Below are 18,726 nucleotides of genomic sequence, written 5' to 3'. Positions count from 1 at the left end.
AGTTACTCATGGCTGGAGAAGCGCGAAATAGGAAGAATATCGGGTATTTGCATTGTCTACTCGGCGCGTTAATGTCCGGGCGTTGGAGGTTGAGGAGAGGGGAGGAAAAGCAAAGGATGGTGGTGAGACGATTGCGCGAGGACCATGACGTCGGCCACGCGATGAGGTCAAGCCTTACGCCCGACGCGTCTGGCGAAGCCTCCAGCATCCATCTCTGATTCCGATACCCACACCATTATGAAGCTCGAATGCAGAATTGTAGTGAAGCCATTCCATTAATTAAGCTATAGCCGATTCGATTTTCAGTGGAATTCGTTCTTGTCCGCGTACACGTCATTCTCAAGGAAGACCTCCACCTTGTCCGTCATCTTAGGCGTCAGATCTTCGCAATAGAAGATGCAAAGCAAGCCCACAATGCCGAAACTCAGACTGCTGAGTGCCACAACCTTCAATGCGTGCGCGTAGCTCCATTGAAATGCCAAAGAAGCAGCGCCCAGAGCCTCGGCGGTCGTACCTGGCACTTCCGCGATAGCGGCAGCACCGAGAGGAAGAGCTGCAAGTAAAGCTTGCGCATTCTCCAACGACATGCCTGCCCTTACAGCTGCAGCGGGAACTGTAGCAGCAGCACGCGTGGTTTGCGTGTTAGTGAGAATCGTGGTGTAAATGGCTTGAGCAAGCGATCCTCCTGCATAACGAGCCATGCCCGCCAGGCCACCGGAGAAGCCAAGGTCCTGCTGCGGCACACCAAGTTGTGTAAACGCGATGGACTCATACTGCGCCCATCCGAAGAACGAAGCATTGATGCAGCAGAATGCGATCATCAAGCTTTGATTGAATGGAGTGACAAGACCCATCAAGGCGCCAAAGAGCACCATCCCAGTCCAAGTAGCGATCAAAGTCCACTTCCAGTGTCCTAGCACGTTGCCAAAAGCCATCAGACACAATGATCCGAATACGAGGCCGACATTTGGTGGTAATGTGAGTAGCAGCTCAGTACTCCGAGACACATTCGGGCCCAGGTAAAAGACATTCACCATGGTCGGCCAGATGATATTGACGGAGTAATAGAACATCGTTACGATGAATGCTACGATGAATGGCGCCGTGAATTCTCTTCCCTTGTGGCTCCGGAACAGATGCGGTGGACAGAGCTTGAACCTGGTGTTCGACAGCGTCTCCCAAACTCCGAAAGCAGCGATCAGGACTAGCCCAACTACCATAGGAGCTATGACGGTGACATCTGAACTTGGCTTGTATGTGGTGTTTACGATGCCGACAAGCGTGAGGCAGATGCCTGGAACGATGAGCGCAGTGCCCACATAGTCAAGGCCCCTGACTGCTTCGTCCCATGGGACTCCTTTGGGATGCTTCGGGGGCTTGTAGAACAAGAATAAGGATGTAAAGGACATGAATTGGGCAATAAGACCAGCCCAGTAAACCCATTGCCACGCATCAACATCGATAGCGTACTGTGGATTAATGATCAGTTATTGTACGATGTCTTCTCAAGCTTGTCACTTACCCTTCCAACGATGGGGCCGATTATAACGATGAGGAAGACGAAACCATCCGAAAGACAGATACCGATATGTCGAAACTTGTTTGGTAAGAGTTCTGCAACGGTCAGACCGACTGGCACGCACATGGTAGCCCAGGTCACTCACCAGGGATACTGCACATAGCCATCTGCGCAAAGCCGCCTCCAAAACCTGTTATCGCCAATCCCGCTGTAAAGTGATCTGCTCCCTTCGCCGTAGCGGTAACGATAAACCCAACGCAACAACATGCATTGCCAAACAACAAGAACCATCTCCTTCCAAAAAGATCAGAGTTTGCCCCTGCTATCAGGAAGCCGATGGCGTTCGCTGTCGTGTACGCGGGTATATACCATGCGCTCGATGTGGGGTCACCGAACTGGACAGCGAGCCGAGACATCATAGCGGAGGTTGTAGGTACCGGCCAGAAGGAGAGACCAAACGTTGAAGACAAGACGAAGATGACGAACCATGTCTTCGGCGTTATAGTGGTGGCGTCTGAAGAAACAAGCGTCTGTGGTGGTGTTGTTGTAACGGCTTCGATCTGCTCGACATCTGTCTTCTCTTTTGACGAACGGCGAACATTGCCTTCGTGAGTGACTTTCATCGCCATGATGATGTGATGTCGGAATACACGCTTGAGGCAGGTACGACAATGTATGATTGAGTGGGAAGATCGTCGCAAAGAGACCACTCACGGCTTGCATATATCCTTCATTAGGTTGTACATGTTTGCAAGTCGAACGTGTTAAGCCACTACAGCCCCGATATCCGGGCTTCGACGTCCCCGCATCTCGGATACACAGAAGCACAGATAATCATTTTAGCCAACTTTTGCTATTGGCTGGACCGCGCCAGCGTTACCAGTAGATCGATGTATATCCTCATAATCCGGGGTAGTGGATGTGGAAGTGGGTATCCGGGGTTAGGTGCGGAGAAGATGAGCGCTGGGTCGTAGCGCTTGACCAGAAATGGGGACGAACGATCAAGGGGCGAGGATCGTCTTCGCCTGGAACAACGTTTCCGATCGAACTTTGCCATGTTGATGAAGGCTTATTTCCTATACCCATAACTTTGTTTTTCGCTAGCAAAGAAAAGGGCCAGTACACGTGCCAGAACATGGCGCATCGTGTAGTCCATGCTAGTGAAGGAGAGACATGCCATCACTACAGAGCTGAAGAGGAACTGAACTAGGCTGGAGACATTGACACCCAAATCGCTAGCAGTAAGGTCTTAGTTTACACAACACGCACGTTTATCGCGAGTACAACAGCAACATCGATGGAGCTCTAATACAATAAGTTACTGGAAAGTAATCTTCTAGTCGCAGAGAAAGGGCCTGGAAAGTTCATATGCTTAGCACTATTCTGCACCTCCCACTACCAAGACCCAGCATTCCCTGCTCCAAAGCTACGCCAGTGAGGCTTCCAGATCTACGCAGCCCCTTCACGCGTAATCCCATCCGTAGCATCGCAATCAGGAATCGCTTTTCCAAAGCAGATCATATCGTATCTAGCTCCGTCGTCATTATCAGTAACCCACTCACATTAACCAACCAAATCGAGAGGAAGTGAGTCTCACCCAGCCATGACCTGAATCCCCTTCTCCAAATTCATGAACTTCTCGGCATCCGGCATGAGCGCAGCTCGGTACTCGTCGCTCCCCGCAAACGCCTCCCAATCTTCCCACTTCCTCACCCAGATCTGACTGCACGCGTCGTATTCTAGTACGTCCATGCCCAGTTCCTGTAATTTGCTTTTCAGGCCGGGTGATTGGTAGAGCTGGACGTAGCGGGCTATCTTGACGGCGTGAAACTTCTTGCAGGCGACGGTGAGATCGGAGTGAATATGGTTGTAATGTTTTTGAAAGAAGGCGTCGGTAACGGTGGGAGATTTACGGAAGAAGAAGGAGAGCTTGATGCAGGCTAGGGAAGGGATCAGAAGATTATGGGGCCAGAATTGAAAGTTCAGATGGTTGACTGACGCTGGCAGTTCTCTTGTTCGTCCCACGCGAACTGCGGGTACGAGAAGTCGTGCTGTTGAGGTATTAATCATGCATCTGTGGAGTGGATGGCATGGGACGTACATCCATGGTTTTGTAGACCATATTGATACACAATTGAGAGCTGTGTTGCAAAGCCGAATGTCTTGCTGTCTGCGATGTATGCGACTTAATGTACTTGGTCATCTCACAGATATAGCCACTAGAAGTAACCATGCATAACCGACTAGAGGCAAACGCGAAGGCCAAGTTCGACAAGCGGGGTTAGTGAAGAGTCGATACAACTAGTGGTACTCTCGATAAGACCTACCTATCGCCACGTTCTACAGATGGTCGTTGGAAGATCGCTGATGTTTGCGTTCTGGCACGCAACGTCACGGCGACATAACATGCGATCGCGGTTGGCCGCTGACCAACTTCAAGGTATGGTCCATTCGGCAACAAGAGCGTGTCGTAAACATTTCAATTATGTCAATTGAGCGAGGAGTCTAAAACACCACGACCTGTCTCTTCTCCGCTTTACCAGCCTCCATATCCGCAACCATCTGCGGCAAGTCATCGATCTTGCGGAACTCGACTTCTGGCTGTATACTATGCTTCCCAGTAAATTCGACCGCCTTCTTCATTCGCTGGGGAATACCCGTGCTATCGGCCTTGATGCGATACCGTCCCGTTGTCAAATCAAATGTGTTTATGAAGTCAAGTCCTTTAGGCGCGATGCCGATCACCATAAGTAATCCGCCTGTTCTCAAAACATCTGGCGCACCGGCGTATGCTGCGTTTGACGCGCTGTAGACAGCCGCAGCATGACATCCCTTACCACCAGTGAGTTTCTTGATCTCCTGAAGATAGTCTTTGTTTTTCATGGAGTTGAAGACAGCATCCGCGCCGACCTTCTTCGCCACATCGAGTTGATTGTCGTTGATGTCGAGACCGATGGTCTTGATACCCATCTAAATCTTGTCAGCTTTCGATTGGTTGTACATGCTTGTATGCAGACTCACAGCTTTTGCATACTGGATAGCATATTGGCCCAAGCCACCGCATCCGATTACCGCTAACCAATCTCCTGATTTCAACTCGCAACTATCCACCGAATGGAAAGCTGTGATACCGGCGCAAAACAGTGGCGCAGTCTTACTCATATCCAAATTCTCGGGCAACTTGATAGCGTTCTGCCAATCTACAACCGCGTACTCGGCAAAGTAACCATCTGCTACGAAACCTTGCAATTTCTGGTTACCTTTCTCGCATCGCACGTTGTGAACCATGCATCCTTCGCATTCGAAGCAAGCGCCGATAAAGTAATTGAAGCCAATCGCGTCGCCGACTTGAAAGCCTTTGTCGCTTGCCTCTTTGCCGATGGACTCAATATAGCCGACGCCTTCGTGGCCCAGCGTGACAGCGTAGTCCGGCCTCATAGCATGGAGGAGGTCGGAGTGACATAGCGATGCGGATTGTATCTTGACCAGAAACTGGTTTGGAGCTTCGGTTGGTTTCGGCACATCGTTCACGACGACCTTCTTTTCCTTACTGAAGTTTGCGTGAGTTCCATGTAACAGCAGAAGTGTTTTGTGCACTTACGGATCCCACTGGCCGGCTTTCATTATTACGGAATGTTTTCAGTATGCTTTTGGGGAATTTTGGTATAGCTTGAGGACTATGATGGTTTTGATTAATGTTATATATACCGACTATTCACTCCTAATTCACTCGATGCAACGAGATGACAGGCGCAACAGGAGTGGAAAGACTGGAGGGGCTGTGCTGCGAGTCATTCCGATGCGCCGGGAACATGGTTGCTGACTTGTCCTAGCCAAGCCATATGAACGGAAAACGGTGGCCGACATAGTGTGCTGGCTAAGACTTGGGGCTAGGATTGAAGCTTGGAAGAGGTGCTAGGTGCGGGGACGACGAAGCGGGGTAGATCTCTCTAAGCGTGGACTTTGGCTGAGCTACCGCCATGCCAGATCTGGATCGCGGTAGTCTGTAGTACGGTAGAGACACGCTACACGAGACTGCATTGGCAAAAAGAGAGTGTTGTATTGCATTCGCTGAAGGTTTGCTGGGATACGATTGACGTGACGTCACGCCAAGACACCTATCTACGGTGGACTATTAGCGGAGGGTACGTAGAACCAAAACCTCTGGTAAGGCCTCGGATTCTCGATATCGCTCTGATCCGCTGCATACACTCTCATATAGTTCCTCGTCGGCACCTTGCTGACTCCATACATCTCCATGGCAAACTTTTGTATACTGTCTGGAAAGACCCAGAAGTAACTCAATTCCTTGTAATCATCGAGGCTCGTCACGCGCTCGCCAATCAGGCAATTGTATTCTTCGCCGTTTTTCTTCTTTCCAAAGGATACTACCTCAGTGCCGATCAAATCGCCGAAGTCGAAGGCCGGGAAAGTGAAGAGGGGCTGATTACCGGAGCCCTTTGTGGTTAGGATCACATCGGTCCAGTAATCGTCGGTGTTAGGGATGGGCTGAGATTGAGCATGGAAGAGCTTGGTCTGAATCGAATTCTGTAGAAGGAGAAGCAGTTAGCTTAGGATGCCAAAAAGGGATGAAGCAGTATGAGGGGATGAACCTACGAGAACTTCAAGTCGAAAGTCGCCCGGTTTCATGTGGTCAGGATCTTCCTTAGCTGCCTCGGGATGTTCGGAGATAAGGATCACCCTATCGCGGATGTTTTCGAAGATGTTGATGGCTTGCTTTATCAATTGAGTCTTTCGTTCGGGGCCGTCCTTGAACTTGCTCTCCGGCACTATGGAAGTCTTCTTAGCCAAGGTAGCCAATGTCTGCAAGTGAACCTACCAGCCTTGATCATGGTTTCGATAGCCTTGTATAGCGTGAAGTCGTTGAAAAGCGCCCAGGACTTGTCGAGATCGTTAGCATGAATAGTGTCGAATCGGTAGGTTGCGGCTCACCCTCAAACTAGCCATCTGGTAATCGAACGGAGCGAAATAACTCTCAAAGTTGGAGAGATTTCTGTACTTTCCCAGCACCGCACTGCGCCAAGCCATGTTAGCCTCGAATCACTCATCCGATCTCTGGAACATGGGATCACCTACAACAACACATAAGAATGCTTTCCCGAATCCGCATCCTTGTAGAATTGGTCTGCCTTTTCCTTCACAGCCAGAAGGTCAGAGCTCTCTTCAGCTTTGACAGCGTAGCCTCCTCCACTGGCACCACTCTTGCTGGTTCCCGTGGACTCGATGATGGTGATCTTGACCGAAGCGTTTCGTTTGATGGAGCTGACGGCTCTTTCGACCTCTTGCGTAATCTTTCCAGAAACGCCGTACATAGTCATGGCGACTTCAGCGCTATTAGTCAATGAGTTAGCGAGATACTGATGATGCTGAAAGAACTGGAGAGCGGTAGTATTCACGTAACAGTGGAAACTTACGATTGCTTGAGCTCGCTGGTCTCAGACGAGTTTTTCGCTGTGATGGAGACACGGGCGTAGAAATGACCACCTTTTATAAAGTCGGCGATAAAACGGTCGCCGTATGTCGCGTGCGGGGTGGTCGTCTGAATCTTGTTGAAGGAGTGCTTGTCGAGCACGCTTACTTGGTGCTGAACCAAGACTTTGACCTCGTATGTCAAAGTGCTGGTCTCAAACTATATGCCACTTAGCCTATGATCGTTGGAGCAAGAAGTGTTTTAACACACCTCACTACGATTGAGAATGTCGACATTGACATTGGCCTCCTGACCCCATCCGGAGACAGCGGCGCCAGCACTGATTCTCATGCTCTTTGCTATCTTCCTGAGACAATCGCGTAAGCAAGTGGCGCTCCCTGGGTAAGGTGACATACTTACTCGTATTCTTCAATGAACTCAGAATAATACTCTTTCTTGAATGGAGGGTTGCTGTCATCGTGACGTTCGATAGTAACCGCATCTTTGACACAAAGCGATTGCAGGTAGGTATTGTAACTTGAAGAATGCTTAGTTCACCGCCCTCATTGAACCAGAAGGCAGGTCTTACCCTTGGCCGCGCTGCATGCCTGCTTTGTAAGGAACTACTTCGCCCATGGTGGAAAGACGTTGTTGAAATTGAAAGGTGTCGTTTTGTGAGAGTAACAGATATTTGATTATTGCACGAGAATTTCGTGCTAGAATACCTTCACTATAAATGTATAATCTGGAGTTCTCTATCTCGAGCCCGATGCAACCTTGAGATCCGTGCAACCGGGCGCCGAGAAGTCAGACATATGACTAGCGAAACCTCGCGTGCTGGAACAAGGTCCTCCGCAGCTGCATGCAGCATATGTGGTGTGTTCAAGGAGTTCGTTTGCGCTGCGATGATCCTACTTAGGCGCCAAGAGGTTTGATAGAACTCGATGGACGCGTTGCCAGTCCTTCGAATCAATCTTCACTTCACCGCTATACACAGAGATCAAGTGTGCTAATCGGGCTAGACTGTCTTGTCTGCAGGCGGAGTTGCTCGCGGACGGCTCGGATCGTTATCCACCTAGGCAGCGGTGACTTTCCGTTCCCTCCATCACAGGGAACCTTACGACGCGTGTGACGAGGTTTGTTTTTGCGGAGTGGATCGCATGCGAAGGGCAACATACCGTCCTCCCGTCTTTCCGTCTGCACCTCCGGGCCTGTGAATTTTAGCGTAGTCGGATCGGGCCGTTCTGGTGGCGTTCGCATTTTCTAATTCGAGGTAGCGGCGTGCGATGACTTGCATGACAGTCTCCACCATCCATTTCAATTCGCCACAAATCCTGGCCCCTGCTCAATACTTCTGCGTGCTTCGAGTGTGTGTCGCTTCAGTGTGCACAGAAGGCGCAAGCACGATTCATTCGGGCGCTTGGCAGGGGATCTCGTTCTTACGTACCTAGGTATGCGAAAACGTGCAGGTCTATCAAAACGCCGTAGGATGATTCGCAATCGTGTTCTCGCAGCATTGGCTCTAACTATTGCTAGCTCACACTCAGCTTAGACAAATCAGAATATCAGTTGTTCTCAAAGTCGCGTTACGATTTCAGTAGATCAACGTGTTCGAGCTCGTTGATGTGTCCCTTGTAATAAATTTGTTCAGTAATGTATATGGGTCTAGTATTATGTAAGTAATACACTGGCTGCTATGGACGACCTCAATACTGGCGTGATTGACCGACTGTACTCCAATTTTGGGTAAGAGGGTGCTAAGCGATGGACCTCCGTTGCAGTGGGGTTAGCGATGTAGTGATGATGTGCGTCAAGATGGCTGGTTAGCTTTCGATACGAAGGAACCTTGACAATCGGGGAGTCCGTTTGGATGGTTTTGCGCAGCGTACACCGCTTCATTCCCCTGCATAATGGTTTCGCGAGAAGCCCTCCTACACATCGCTTCCGCCGAGATCGGATACTATGACGAAGAGATGCGTACGCATTACACTGACTTGCATTCGTAACTGCCACTTTGCGCAACTGGTGGCGACCGTTGCTTGCTTGTTCGGACCGGAAACTGCAGAGACCGGTGTCCAGCCTCAGGCAAATGAGTATCGATGGTGGAGCCTTGCTCAGGCCGTCAGCAGCATTTTCCAGACATGGTTATTGACCAGCGAGAATTACGTTGCGTTGCATAGAGTCAGAGGGCGTTTGCTTTTTCAGACTGTAGTCTAAGAGAGAATGAGGGTGTCGTGGTTTATTCCCCAAGACGAAGCTCCATAGTCGCGCAGCTACATGCTGTACATGTCGGAAGAGCTACAGACACGCAAGCTCGTTGTAGTATTTCCACTGAGTATATATTGGGCTTCCAGGTAATCACTTCCAGCATCCAAGCACACACTATCTACCACTTCAATCCAACATCTCACCACTCTCCAACATCTCATCATGGCATACGCACAATGGGTCGTCATCCACATCATCAACAGTTTCCGAAGTGGAAACATCAGCGTCAAGAATGCGGAAGCCATGTGTAAGTCTCTCCCATCTCCGTTTCCGGACCACTTTATCATCATTATATGGTACTTCCGATAGATCAATTGCTGACGCACATTTCAAGGGGGTAAATTCCACAAGAACGGCAACAAAGACGCAGAAATAGGCGCTGGTGAAATCAACAAAGTGAGCGTTGGCGCAGGCTCGAGCGAGAAGGTATCATCTTGTGGACGCTCTGACTCCGCTTCTGGCACCGAGGGTAAATTGTAAGTGTTGATCCCAACTTCGCGCAGCTTCTCACCTATTTCGACTAACACTATGGTTCTCAGTGACATCTACGACGGAGACAACAGAGTCTGCACCATTTACTGGTCCTGCCCTTGGGGTTCCAAGTCGAACAGCTTCCAGGTGCAGAACCGCAACAAGGACTACGGTATTACTCCTGGTGATTGGAACCAGGACTCTGGTGCCCTTGGAGAGGTGGACATCGACATCTCGAGGAAGGGTTAGATGGTGCGGAAGTGAAAGCCGTAGTCTTCGGCTGGACGCGGATCGAAGCACGCTCAGCTCGCAGTATGAAGTCAAGATAGAATGCCATAAATGTCGCTCTTTTCAATATCTTAAACCCATTTTCTTCTTCTTATGCACACACCTGATCTCCTTGGATGTGACTGTTAGATGCTTTCGGATGTTGGTATTCATGAGTAAAATTGACACAGCTATGTATCACCCCTTCGCAAACGTCCATCTCCATCAATATTTGCCTAAAAGAAAGCACAATAAACCTGGCTATCATTATTCGACCCTCCAGCAAAGACACTGCAAGTCTTATGCACCGAAAAGTCCACCGAGCAAGTCCCCACATCCGTATCACCCTCCACCAACGTCGCATACGCCTGTCCATTATTCGCCTCGCTAAGGTCACTCATAGCCTTGCAATCATCAGGCCCCCGGCTCACAAGGCGCATGATGCGATCACCACAGACGGTAAACTCTAGGTCGCAGAAGCTATCGCCTGGAGTGAGGTTCGGAGCGGGTTTGGCATCGCATCCACCGCCGTTGCAGTCGTCGTGGACGTACATGCTGATGGAGTTGAGGTCGTTGCCGCCGGTGCAGGCTTCGGGTCCGCATTGCTCTGGGGTTTTGTTAATAGGTATTTGCAGAGAGTAGGAAGGAGTTCAGCATACGCTGGAAGTAGTGGTGCTCGAAGAGGCGGAAGTTGCCTGGGTCACGCTTCTCCACGGGGCTGGCGAGAGCGATAGGAGTGAAGGCCAAGATGGCGGAGATGATTGTGATTGTGAGCATGGTCGGTAGTTGTAGAGGAGGGATAGATGTATAATTGAATGGAGACTGTTTTGCTGTGCTGATGGCTGATGTACAATGAGAAGAAGCCCTCCTTTTGTACTTGGAACGAGTTCCCGCTACGGTTGTTTAGAGCAGAAGAAGACTTTTTGACAACATACAGGGTGGGTCTATGAATCCTGAATGAAGCCTCACGACTGATCGCCGATTGTGTCTTCGATCGTAGATGGTCGTAGAGATGTACGCCTTATCTTGGCAAGAGTTGAGAGCGGCCAGCTCCGTCTCAGGTGATTGGTGAACGCACCCTTCGCACTATCCTATGATGTCCAACTTTAGCATCTTTATAGGATGCCAAAGAAATTGGCAGGCATATGTTTAAGATGACCTTGGATGACACAGAGCCTGTTCGTTGAGTGAGTTTACCAAGGTTGTCGAATGAGTGCGAGTCTTTCGTGCGCACTAACGATCATGTCTTCTGACGGTAGCGCGATTAGAGTTGAGAACTCCCCACAGAAAGACACACTTAACCCTTACTGAGAAGGAGAGTCTGGAGAGTGACTTGCACATAGCTGGCCGCCTTGAGACCATGATAATGCCGTCTATGCCTACAGACTTGGCACATGGTGTCAATATAGGACAAGCCGTGCCGAATATGCGTGAAAATGCTTGGCTGTGGTCATTAGCAGAGGCTTTGGTACGCCAAGGAAGAGCGAAGGAACATGCTATTCCCCCAGGGCGGTACGCGCTCTTAGGCCTCCCGTCCCGTCCCGTACCGCGTACGCCAAGATGTGGAGGAATAGCTTGTAAAATGACGATATACATGCCGTGATTGCCGGATAAATTCCATACCGTCAGGCCTTCAAAACAGACCGAATAGCGTGTGCACTATCGATTCCAGAGCAGATGAACTTTAAAGCTAAGTAAAGCCCGTGTTTTAAAACGCGACGATTGCTTGCTGAGAAGACAAGGCTGACTGTGAGTGACATGCACGTATCCAGTAGGAAAATGGAAAGCCGTCATATGTATCCATCATGCCACTGTGTGAGGTGTAGATACGGCTACTCCGCTAACACATACTTCACACCCTCAGCCAAGTTATCCATGAACTGTTTCTGCGGCTCAGCAAGCTTCGGAGAAGGCCAAGCGAAGAAGAAATGTGGATAGCCATCGTAGAAATCAAATTTAACGGGCACACTACAGTTTAGTCAGCATCAACTCTTACAACAAAGACACGAAACCTACCGAGCATCTTCTAGCATCTTTTTCATGAGCACACCGTCGTCTCTCAGTGTGTCATGTCCCGCAACAGCCATGTAAACCTTCTTCAAGTCCTTGATTCCAGGATGAAGAAGGGGCGATCCGTATGTATCCGTTGGTGGAGCACCAAAAGCCTTCCAGAAGTCTCTCATCGCTCCCGCAGTGTTAACAGTGTGCTGATCATGCTCCTCCATCGCCGTGTACCCAGATTGAAGTTTCTCTGGAACACCATCCGGGTGCACAGTCACGGGTATGAGTGCGACAACACCAACCAGTCCATCTATGCTTGCATCCCGGGCTCTCAGCGCAACGGCGAAAGCAAGTTGACCGCCAGCTGAAAGCCCGGCAGTGAGAAACTTCCCTTCGGTGGTGTTTAGCCGCTTCGAGTTGTCCAACGCCCATCGTAAAGCGTTGAAGCATTCGTCCATTAAGTCTTGGTGCTTGTTATCTGGTGCGAGGCCATATTCGACAGACACAACCACTATGCCTCCGGCTTTTGAAATTGCCCTGCTGAATGGATCATCTCCGTTCACGTCGCCCATAGCCCATCCGCCGCCGTGGTAGTACATGCACACCGGCTTTCCACCGGTATAGCCGTCAGGCGTGTAAATGCGCACCTTGGTCCCGTGACTGGTTGTCGTATCTTCGGTCTTTACGGAAAGGTCGGGTTCGGGAAACGTGTATCTCGACGCCATGAGGCTGCCATATCGCATGAACTGCTCTGTCATGTTTGAGATGGGTGGATTCAAGAGTATGCGCTCGCCAAGCTCCTCTTCGAACTCAAGCCATGGTTTCGCGAACCCCTCGTTAGCCATGTTGTCCTAGATCGGTCGTGTAAGTTGTGGAGTAATTCTTCCATTTCGGAAGCCATTTTGTACCAAGGGCTTGCTGTCGTATAAAAGCTGGGCCCTTGCGTGGTTTGGCGTCATGTGGGAGTGTGTCTGGAGTAGCTCTCATCTCGACTCACTTCGACGCGGGAAGACGTCAGGGGTCAAAGCTTCCCCACTCGCTGGTACGCTGCCGCCTTCCCCACGCTTAAAGACATCCGGTACTCCCCACCAAAAACAACATCGCCTCGGCTGCAAACACGCATCGCAACGCGTCGGCATTAACTGCTGCAGCGAGTCATGTCTGCTGTATTCGCACGTAGACTTTTAATCTTGGAGTTTGATCATCCTTACTTACCTCGATAGCACTACTCACGACGCAGGAACGCACACACACACACACACACCATGGTACTGAACATCGACATCAACAGCAGCCCGGCCTTCGCGCGCATACCGCCCTGGGTGAAGGCCAAGCTGCGTCCCATCGCAATCGAGAAGATCCAGCAAGTGTACGATTGGGTCGAGACGGAATGCATACCTGCTGAGCGCATCTACAAAGCGCAGCTCAAAGAAAGCAAGACGCGATGGGAAACCCCAGCTATCATCCACGACCTGCGCAAAAAGGCAAAAGCCCAAGGCTTGTGGAACCTTTTTCTGCCAAACCACTTCATCGAGAGCCCAGGCTTGACCAACCTAGAGTACTCGTGCTGCGCTGAGATAATGGGGCGCGTATACTGGGCAGCACAGGTGCGCTTCCTGATACCCGATACTCCTGTAATGCCTCACTAATAGTAAACCGCAGACGATGAATTGTCATGCCCCCGAAACCGGCAACATCGAACTCCTCGCCAAGTACTGCACACCAGAGCAGAAGAAGCGCTGGCTCCACCCCCTCATGAACGGCGACATGTCCTCGGCATACAGCATGACAGAACCCGACGTCGCCTCCTCCGATGCAACTCAGGTCGGCATAAAAATGGAAATCACCGACAAGGAAGTCATTATAAATGGACGTAAACTATACGGCAATTGCCAGTACAACCCGGAGATGCAACTGTTCATCCTGATGGGCTGTTCCGACCCCAACAATGCGAACGCGTGGAATAGACATACGACGCTGGTGGTGCCCGCGAACAGCCCGGGGCTGAAGCAAGTTAGGAATCTGACGATCATGGGATACGACTGGGCGCCTGAAGGACACGGCGAGTACATCTACGACAACGTTCGCGTGCCGCTCGAGAACATCATTCTCGGTCCTGGACGCGCCTTTGAGATTGCCCAAGGACGTTTGGGTCCCGGTCGCATACACCATTGTATGCGCCTAATCGGCCAGGCAGAACGCGCGTTTGAGCTCGCGCTCGTAAGATGCATGGAGCCGCGTAAGAAACCAAGGGGCAAATTCATCGGCGAGTTCGACAGCAATATTGAGCGTATTGCGGATATGCGCATGACGATTGATGCTATGCGGTTGGTGGTGCTTAATGCTGCGGATACTATGGATCTGCAGGGTAACAAGGCGGGCAAATACGCTATTGCGCAGAGCAAGATTATAGTGCCGAATGCGCTGCTCAAGGTTATCGATGAGGCCATGCAGATATATGGTGGTCAGGGCTTGACGCAACATACGCCGTTGCCGGAGCTGTGGACGTATGCACGTTTTGTGAGAGTGGCTGATGGGCCGGATTCGGCGCATAGACATCAAGTGGGAAGAGATCAGATGAAGACAGCGCAAGGGTTTAGGAAGAGAGCGGAAGGGTACACGGAGAGGTATAGGGAGCTTTGCAAGAAGTGGGGTCTTGAACCCGAAGAGTTCTGGGGTATCTTGTAGTAATAAATTCTCGTTTCTTGTGATCTTAATTCGTAGGCGCATACTCTCGCGCAGTTCGACCTTTCCCTGGGTCGCACTCATGTTCTCCTTCTCGTCGTCTGTTTACTGGTACCATCTCCTCCTTCTCACTCTGCTCTCGGCATGTGCCGGTACGAAAGCGATTTTACCCACATCTTCATCTGTCTTCGTATCTGCGATCATAACTTTCAGGTGCCCTAATCGCCTGGTCATCCCCGTTCCGTCTGCTGCACTATTTCCTTGTATCTCGCGGTCGTGGAAATATCTCGAGTCTCTTATTTGGCTGCTGACATAACCCAAGATTCGGGGTGCATGACAGCGCTCATGCATGATCAAAGAGAAGACGGCCGCGAAGAACATGATCGCCACGGATACAAAATAGAGTATAATCCATGGGATATCCAGAGCGTAAGTGGCCGGTAACGGAAATACAATGGCTGACGTGGTATTGAGATGAAGCGAAGTATCGTTGAAAGTGGACGGCGTGAGATCTCCACCCATGATAGTCGCATGTTGTATGTTGGTTTTCCATAGCGTGTTCCACAGCAGTGAGAATCTCTGCTCAAAAACCTTGATATCAACTTCGTCCAAATTTGCGTACCCGACTGACGAGGGATTGTTGACTGCGGTAAGCGGGTCTTTAAGATACCACTCCACTATACCAGATGTGCCAGATCCACGCTTGTTATCATCGAGTAGATCCATAAATATGTGCATGAGATCAGGGGCCATCCGCGGATCCAAGTCTAGAGTCGAATTTGGCCAGCGATACGTTCGGGGCTCGAAAATGGTAAGGTTTTTTGGATTAGTGGTTGTGAGCGTCTCCCGTACTGCGTCGACACCACAATCGGTTTTTCCCAAAGCCCCTTTTGATATGCAGGATACTTGAGCGTCGACGTATATCATCTGAGGTGAGCATTGTGTGACGGACAGATAAGCGGGCGGGTCGCGTCTCGTCACGAACACAATGTCGTGACTTTGGGTAGTATCATTCCATACTTGTTTTTCGGAAAACTCCAGAAAGAAGTTATTCATACCTTGCGTTCCAGTGGGTTCTAACAGCGAAGATAAGTTTTTTTGAAACTTGTTCATGATCCATTCATGCGACTCATCCATGCCATTGATATTCAACCAAGGAGAGCACTAAGATCTGTTAGATTGAGGGCAATTAGAAAGGGAGAAAAGCGTCTCTTACTGAAAATGTTAGATAGCTTGCGGTTGTATTGAACTTTGTGTTGCCAGTAAAATTCCGCCCCAGGCCAGCAACATGTTCGCCGACAAGACTGGAGTAGTTGTGCACTGAATCCTGCCAGGGCACATTTACCCAGCGATGCGGTTCATTCGCATCGAATCCGGAAAGAGCGTGTAGGCTAGGCATCCGTACGTTGCCCCATGGATCAGTAGCTGCTTGTATACCAGCTGAACTTTCTCCTCCGAGCGTGATAATAATGTCTTGGTACGTTGCGTTCGTCTTATCGACGTACTGAGTAGCGGATGCGATGTCGTAAAGAGCCGAGGAATATAAAGCGCGAATTCTGGGCATGATACGTGTTGCAGTATTGAACATCGAGTTCAGTTGTACCTGTTGGCTGATATTGTGGTTGTAATAGGCAATATTTCCCGGTCTGGATCCCTCTCGGTCTCTCAGGTAAATCCCTCGGAATGAGGATTGAGACCCAAGAGGGTTGAAAGCCCACAGTACTAGTAGAGCTATACTTGAGATTCTCAGAATGGACCATTTAAAAACAGTAATGACAGAACCAGCAAGCTAGTGTATGAGCATTAGCATCAGTCAGATTCGAAAATTGTACGCTTCACACTAACCGTTAAAGAGCCCATCAGCTGCTCCAAAGCCTGTATATCATCAATTAGCCAGGCCACGCATTATGTATGATTCGTCTCGTACCAGTAGGTCGATGCCACGTTCAACGCGCCAGTCGGCAAGTGCACGAATCGCATTTCCCAATACACCAGAGAAGAAAATCGGCCATAAGGTTGGTGCGATACGTGTAGCCGAGAGTACTTTAATTGACCAATCACTTTCCTGTTGATCTTTCAGGTGTACAACAAATGCGCCAAGTACTATTCACACGTTAGCGATACTTCGTACGTATCGGATACAAGACCTACTAAGAAAGCATATCGAAACGACTATTCCAAGAAATTCCCAAGTCAACGCCCACGGCGTATTTCCTTTCCAGTATATGGGTTCTTTGGTCTTTTCTGAGAAAGGGACACTATGGGCGCCTACTTGTGCCAAATGCTTATTGGTAGTCTCGTCGGGTGGCAGAGAACGTGACTGTCCGTCATCCGAATATACGAAGCTGTCATTGGGATGGAATTGGTGTTGAGACACGCTGGCTCGAGTCCGTTCGTCAGTGTTCTGTTCCTGCCCATCTCTTCCCAGTAGTCGGTTCGCCGCGCTTTCTTGTCCTGGCTGGATCACTGGATCGAAATCGGAGCGAAGTTGTGGCACCTCGTGAAACACGAATGAGCGCCGCTCCGGACCGTCCACTCGATGACTCATTTTCCCGTGGATTATGGTAAGGGAATTGTGGTGAGCCACTCGGCGAAAAAAACAGTGTTTGTGAACTTTTAGCAGGTGCGCCTCACGAGGCCACCGACTACGAAATAAGGCTGAGCATGCAACCTTGTGCTTTTGGCCCCCATCGTTGCCTGCGCCCTTGGCGCTGTATGAAACACACGATTTTAGTCAGAAAGAGTTCCTGCCGGAAGGTGATTGGCCGTCTGACAAGCATGCCGCCGTTATAGCGGAGCTGAGGGCGAGAGACTACAGCGATCATCTTGCTCTCAATCGGCATGTGCTGTAGGGTTGAGAGTACACCGCATCTATAATTGGTGCGTTAGTGGCCAGATGTGGAAAAGTGAGAGGAGATTAAATCAAAGGGTCCAAGTTGCAGTGGAGCGCCAAGCCGCTAACCGGGATGATAGGAACACAACAAAGCAGAGTAAGCGCTCTTGCCGGTTGATGCTGTACTTCCATATGCGATATGATTGCAATAGCTTTGGGGGCGAGAAAGTTCAATGAGTGAACTCAAGACTTCAATTGAGAGTTGTTGGTCGTGACATTCATCTATACAAAAAACAGACCAAAAAGAAGGGTATCATTTCCAATCCGTAGTCCCCGATCCCGTGACCATGTATCCATCATCATATATTATTCAATACTCATTACTCATACTGTGATAGGTGGTGATGACCTAAAACTCATGTTATCGTCATCGTCATCAAAGAAAGAAGCTACTTCCTGCGTCGACATAGCAAAGTCTTCGAAACACTGGCTCGTCCTCGGCGCCGCAGCAGATAGTTTCAAAGGCGGTGTCGGTGTCGGTGCGCATTGCTTCTTGGCTGGAGGAGAAGCAGATTGTCCGGATGGCGTTGTTGTAGCTTTTCTCTTCGCATAAGGGCCAGTCATGGACTTTGGTAGCTGAGACGCCCTCAGTTTCGCGAGTTGTTCCTGGAGGTTCCCATAAGCAAAGGGACCTGGGTTCAGGCACTTCCCAGCTATCTTCTTAGGGGGTCTCGAAGTAGTCAATGGCCTGCTTGAGTTCGCAGAAGCCCGTGGCGTGGATTCTTTCTGCGTAACAGCGGCATCAGTTCTTACAGGACCGGCGGTCAACGGCTTTACCGGCTTAGAGGTGGGGTTGACCGAGGGCTTTGCTAGCTCAGAGGGAAGCGGCAAAGACATTGGTCTTTGTGCGGGCCGAGGAGTTCCTGAATTCGCCTGCAGTGGTGCAGAAACTTTGCTAGGGGCAACGTGCGTGACGGGAGCAACTTTACATTTCTCCTCCTCTTTCCGCGGCTCTTCGTCAAGATCATCCAGAGAGAAGTCGAAGTCTTGGGTTGATATAGGAGGCATGTCATCAACTACCGAAGGCAAAGTAATCGTTGAAGGCTTCGGTGGCTCTTTGACTGCGGGCGTTGCTTCTGAAGCAAGCTCCCGCGAAACCTGGGTACTACTTTCAAAGAAATCATCCCAGCAGTCGGTCGGTGGCAATGGTACTGACGAAGTCTTTTTTAAAACGGACGTGGGTTCGACCGC

General features: G+C 50.1%; 9 protein-coding genes across 9 annotated transcripts; 2 read left to right on the top strand and 7 right to left on the bottom strand.

The window, feature by feature from the left end:
• Positions 1-216: 216 nt before the first annotated feature.
• CC77DRAFT_969641 (MFS general substrate transporter) lies at positions 217-2,369 on the bottom strand. Its single transcript, XM_018535794.1, has 3 exons — positions 1,665-2,369; positions 1,523-1,614; positions 217-1,469 (listed from the first exon to the last, which is right to left on the bottom strand). The coding sequence occupies exons 1-3, from the start codon at positions 2,146-2,148 to the stop codon at positions 303-305; spliced, it is 1,743 nt and encodes a 580-aa protein (XP_018382611.1). The 5' UTR covers positions 2,149-2,369; the 3' UTR covers positions 217-302.
• Positions 2,370-2,817: 448 nt separating this feature from the next.
• Positions 2,818-3,652, bottom strand: CC77DRAFT_1023347 (hypothetical protein). The gene has a single exon (XM_018525646.1). The coding sequence runs from the start codon at positions 3,587-3,589 to the stop codon at positions 3,113-3,115; it is 477 nt and encodes a 158-aa protein (XP_018382610.1). The 5' UTR covers positions 3,590-3,652; the 3' UTR covers positions 2,818-3,112.
• A 354-nt stretch (positions 3,653-4,006) lies between these two features.
• CC77DRAFT_969639 (GroES-like protein) lies at positions 4,007-5,556 on the bottom strand. The gene is made up of 3 exons (XM_018535793.1): positions 5,121-5,556; positions 4,541-5,069; positions 4,007-4,489 (listed from the first exon to the last, which is right to left on the bottom strand). The coding sequence occupies exons 1-3, from the start codon at positions 5,141-5,143 to the stop codon at positions 4,025-4,027; spliced, it is 1,017 nt and encodes a 338-aa protein (XP_018382609.1). The 5' UTR covers positions 5,144-5,556; the 3' UTR covers positions 4,007-4,024.
• A 14-nt stretch (positions 5,557-5,570) lies between these two features.
• On the bottom strand, positions 5,571-7,586 carry CC77DRAFT_1052750 (hypothetical protein; the record flags this gene model as incomplete). Its single annotated transcript, XM_018527714.1, has 9 exons — positions 5,571-6,067; positions 6,137-6,309; positions 6,360-6,420; positions 6,473-6,554; positions 6,617-6,871; positions 6,955-7,169; positions 7,221-7,317; positions 7,371-7,487; positions 7,540-7,586. The coding sequence occupies 9 exons, from the start codon at positions 7,584-7,586 to the stop codon at positions 5,642-5,644; spliced, it is 1,473 nt and encodes a 490-aa protein (XP_018382608.1). The 3' UTR covers positions 5,571-5,641.
• Positions 7,587-9,292: 1,706 nt separating this feature from the next.
• On the top strand, positions 9,293-9,992 carry CC77DRAFT_1023345 (Aegerolysin family protein). Its single transcript, XM_018525645.1, has 3 exons — positions 9,293-9,465; positions 9,553-9,694; positions 9,758-9,992. The coding sequence occupies exons 1-3, from the start codon at positions 9,381-9,383 to the stop codon at positions 9,936-9,938; spliced, it is 408 nt and encodes a 135-aa protein (XP_018382607.1). The 5' UTR covers positions 9,293-9,380; the 3' UTR covers positions 9,939-9,992.
• Positions 9,993-10,192: 200 nt separating this feature from the next.
• CC77DRAFT_1011650 (hypothetical protein) lies at positions 10,193-10,733 on the bottom strand (the record flags this gene model as incomplete). The annotated part of the gene is made up of 2 exons (XM_018523723.1): positions 10,193-10,563; positions 10,616-10,733. 2 exons carry the CDS (start codon positions 10,731-10,733, stop codon positions 10,193-10,195), a joined length of 489 nt encoding a protein of 162 aa, XP_018382606.1.
• A 1,055-nt stretch (positions 10,734-11,788) lies between these two features.
• Positions 11,789-12,802, bottom strand: CC77DRAFT_1033655 (arylacetamide deacetylase; the record flags this gene model as incomplete). Its single annotated transcript, XM_018526815.1, has 2 exons — positions 11,789-11,924; positions 11,973-12,802. The coding sequence occupies 2 exons, from the start codon at positions 12,800-12,802 to the stop codon at positions 11,789-11,791; spliced, it is 966 nt and encodes a 321-aa protein (XP_018382605.1).
• A 215-nt stretch (positions 12,803-13,017) lies between these two features.
• Positions 13,018-14,662, top strand: CC77DRAFT_1097638 (acyl-CoA dehydrogenase family member 11). The gene is made up of 2 exons (XM_018529905.1): positions 13,018-13,564; positions 13,620-14,662. Exons 1-2 carry the CDS (start codon positions 13,223-13,225, stop codon positions 14,643-14,645), a joined length of 1,368 nt encoding a protein of 455 aa, XP_018382604.1. The 5' UTR covers positions 13,018-13,222; the 3' UTR covers positions 14,646-14,662.
• Positions 14,663-14,696: 34 nt separating this feature from the next.
• CC77DRAFT_281418 (hypothetical protein) lies at positions 14,697-17,364 on the bottom strand. The gene is made up of 5 exons (XM_018531006.1): positions 16,794-17,364; positions 16,570-16,745; positions 16,488-16,517; positions 15,859-16,431; positions 14,697-15,806 (listed from the first exon to the last, which is right to left on the bottom strand). Exons 1-5 carry the CDS (start codon positions 17,188-17,190, stop codon positions 14,748-14,750), a joined length of 2,235 nt encoding a protein of 744 aa, XP_018382603.1. The 5' UTR covers positions 17,191-17,364; the 3' UTR covers positions 14,697-14,747.
• Positions 17,365-18,726: the final 1,362 nt, after the last annotated feature.

The sequence above is a fragment of the Alternaria alternata genome (genome assembly GCF_001642055.1).
Source record: "Alternaria alternata strain SRC1lrK2f unplaced genomic scaffold CC77scaffold_19, whole genome shotgun sequence".
Lineage (NCBI taxonomy): Eukaryota > Fungi > Ascomycota > Dothideomycetes > Pleosporales > Pleosporaceae > Alternaria > Alternaria alternata.
This window is presented reverse-complemented; position numbering and strand designations above follow the sequence as displayed.

Bases quoted from the DNA above. Each gene is read 5' to 3' on its own strand.
- CC77DRAFT_969641 (XM_018535794.1), bottom strand. From the start codon at position 2,148: ATGGCGATGAAAGTCACTCACGAAGGCAATGTTCGCCGTTCGTCAAAA. The intron at 1,615-1,664 runs GTGAGTGACCTG...TGACCGTTGCAG, and splicing joins GGCTATGTGCAGTATCCCTG to AACTCTTACCAAACAAGTTT. The intron at 1,470-1,522 runs GTAAGTGACAAG...ATTAATCCACAG, and splicing joins TCGGCCCCATCGTTGGAAGG to TACGCTATCGATGTTGATGC.
- CC77DRAFT_1023347 (XM_018525646.1), bottom strand. From the start codon at position 3,589: ATGATTAATACCTCAACAGCACGACTTCTCGTACCCGCAGTTCGCGTG.
- CC77DRAFT_969639 (XM_018535793.1), bottom strand. From the start codon at position 5,143: ATGAAAGCCGGCCAGTGGGATCC. The intron at 5,070-5,120 runs GTAAGTGCACAA...CGCAAACTTCAG, and splicing joins AAAGCCGGCCAGTGGGATCC to TAAGGAAAAGAAGGTCGTCG. The intron at 4,490-4,540 runs GTGAGTCTGCAT...GACAAGATTTAG, and splicing joins CTATCCAGTATGCAAAAGCT to ATGGGTATCAAGACCATCGG.
- CC77DRAFT_1023345 (XM_018525645.1), top strand. From the start codon at position 9,381: ATGGCATACGCACAATGGGTCGTCATCCACATCATCAACAGTTTCCGA. The intron at 9,466-9,552 runs GTAAGTCTCTCC...GCACATTTCAAG, and splicing joins CAAGAATGCGGAAGCCATGT to GGGGTAAATTCCACAAGAAC. The intron at 9,695-9,757 runs GTAAGTGTTGAT...TATGGTTCTCAG, and splicing joins TCTGGCACCGAGGGTAAATT to TGACATCTACGACGGAGACA.
- CC77DRAFT_1097638 (XM_018529905.1), top strand. From the start codon at position 13,223: ATGGTACTGAACATCGACATCAACAGCAGCCCGGCCTTCGCGCGCATA. The intron at 13,565-13,619 runs GTGCGCTTCCTG...AGTAAACCGCAG, and splicing joins GCGTATACTGGGCAGCACAG to ACGATGAATTGTCATGCCCC.
- CC77DRAFT_281418 (XM_018531006.1), bottom strand. From the start codon at position 17,190: ATGAGTCATCGAGTGGACGGTCCGGAGCGGCGCTCATTCGTGTTTCAC. The intron at 16,746-16,793 runs GTAGGTCTTGTA...ACGTGTGAATAG, and splicing joins CGTTTCGATATGCTTTCTTA to TACTTGGCGCATTTGTTGTA. The intron at 16,518-16,569 runs GTACGAGACGAA...GATGATATACAG, and splicing joins AACGTGGCATCGACCTACTG to GCTTTGGAGCAGCTGATGGG.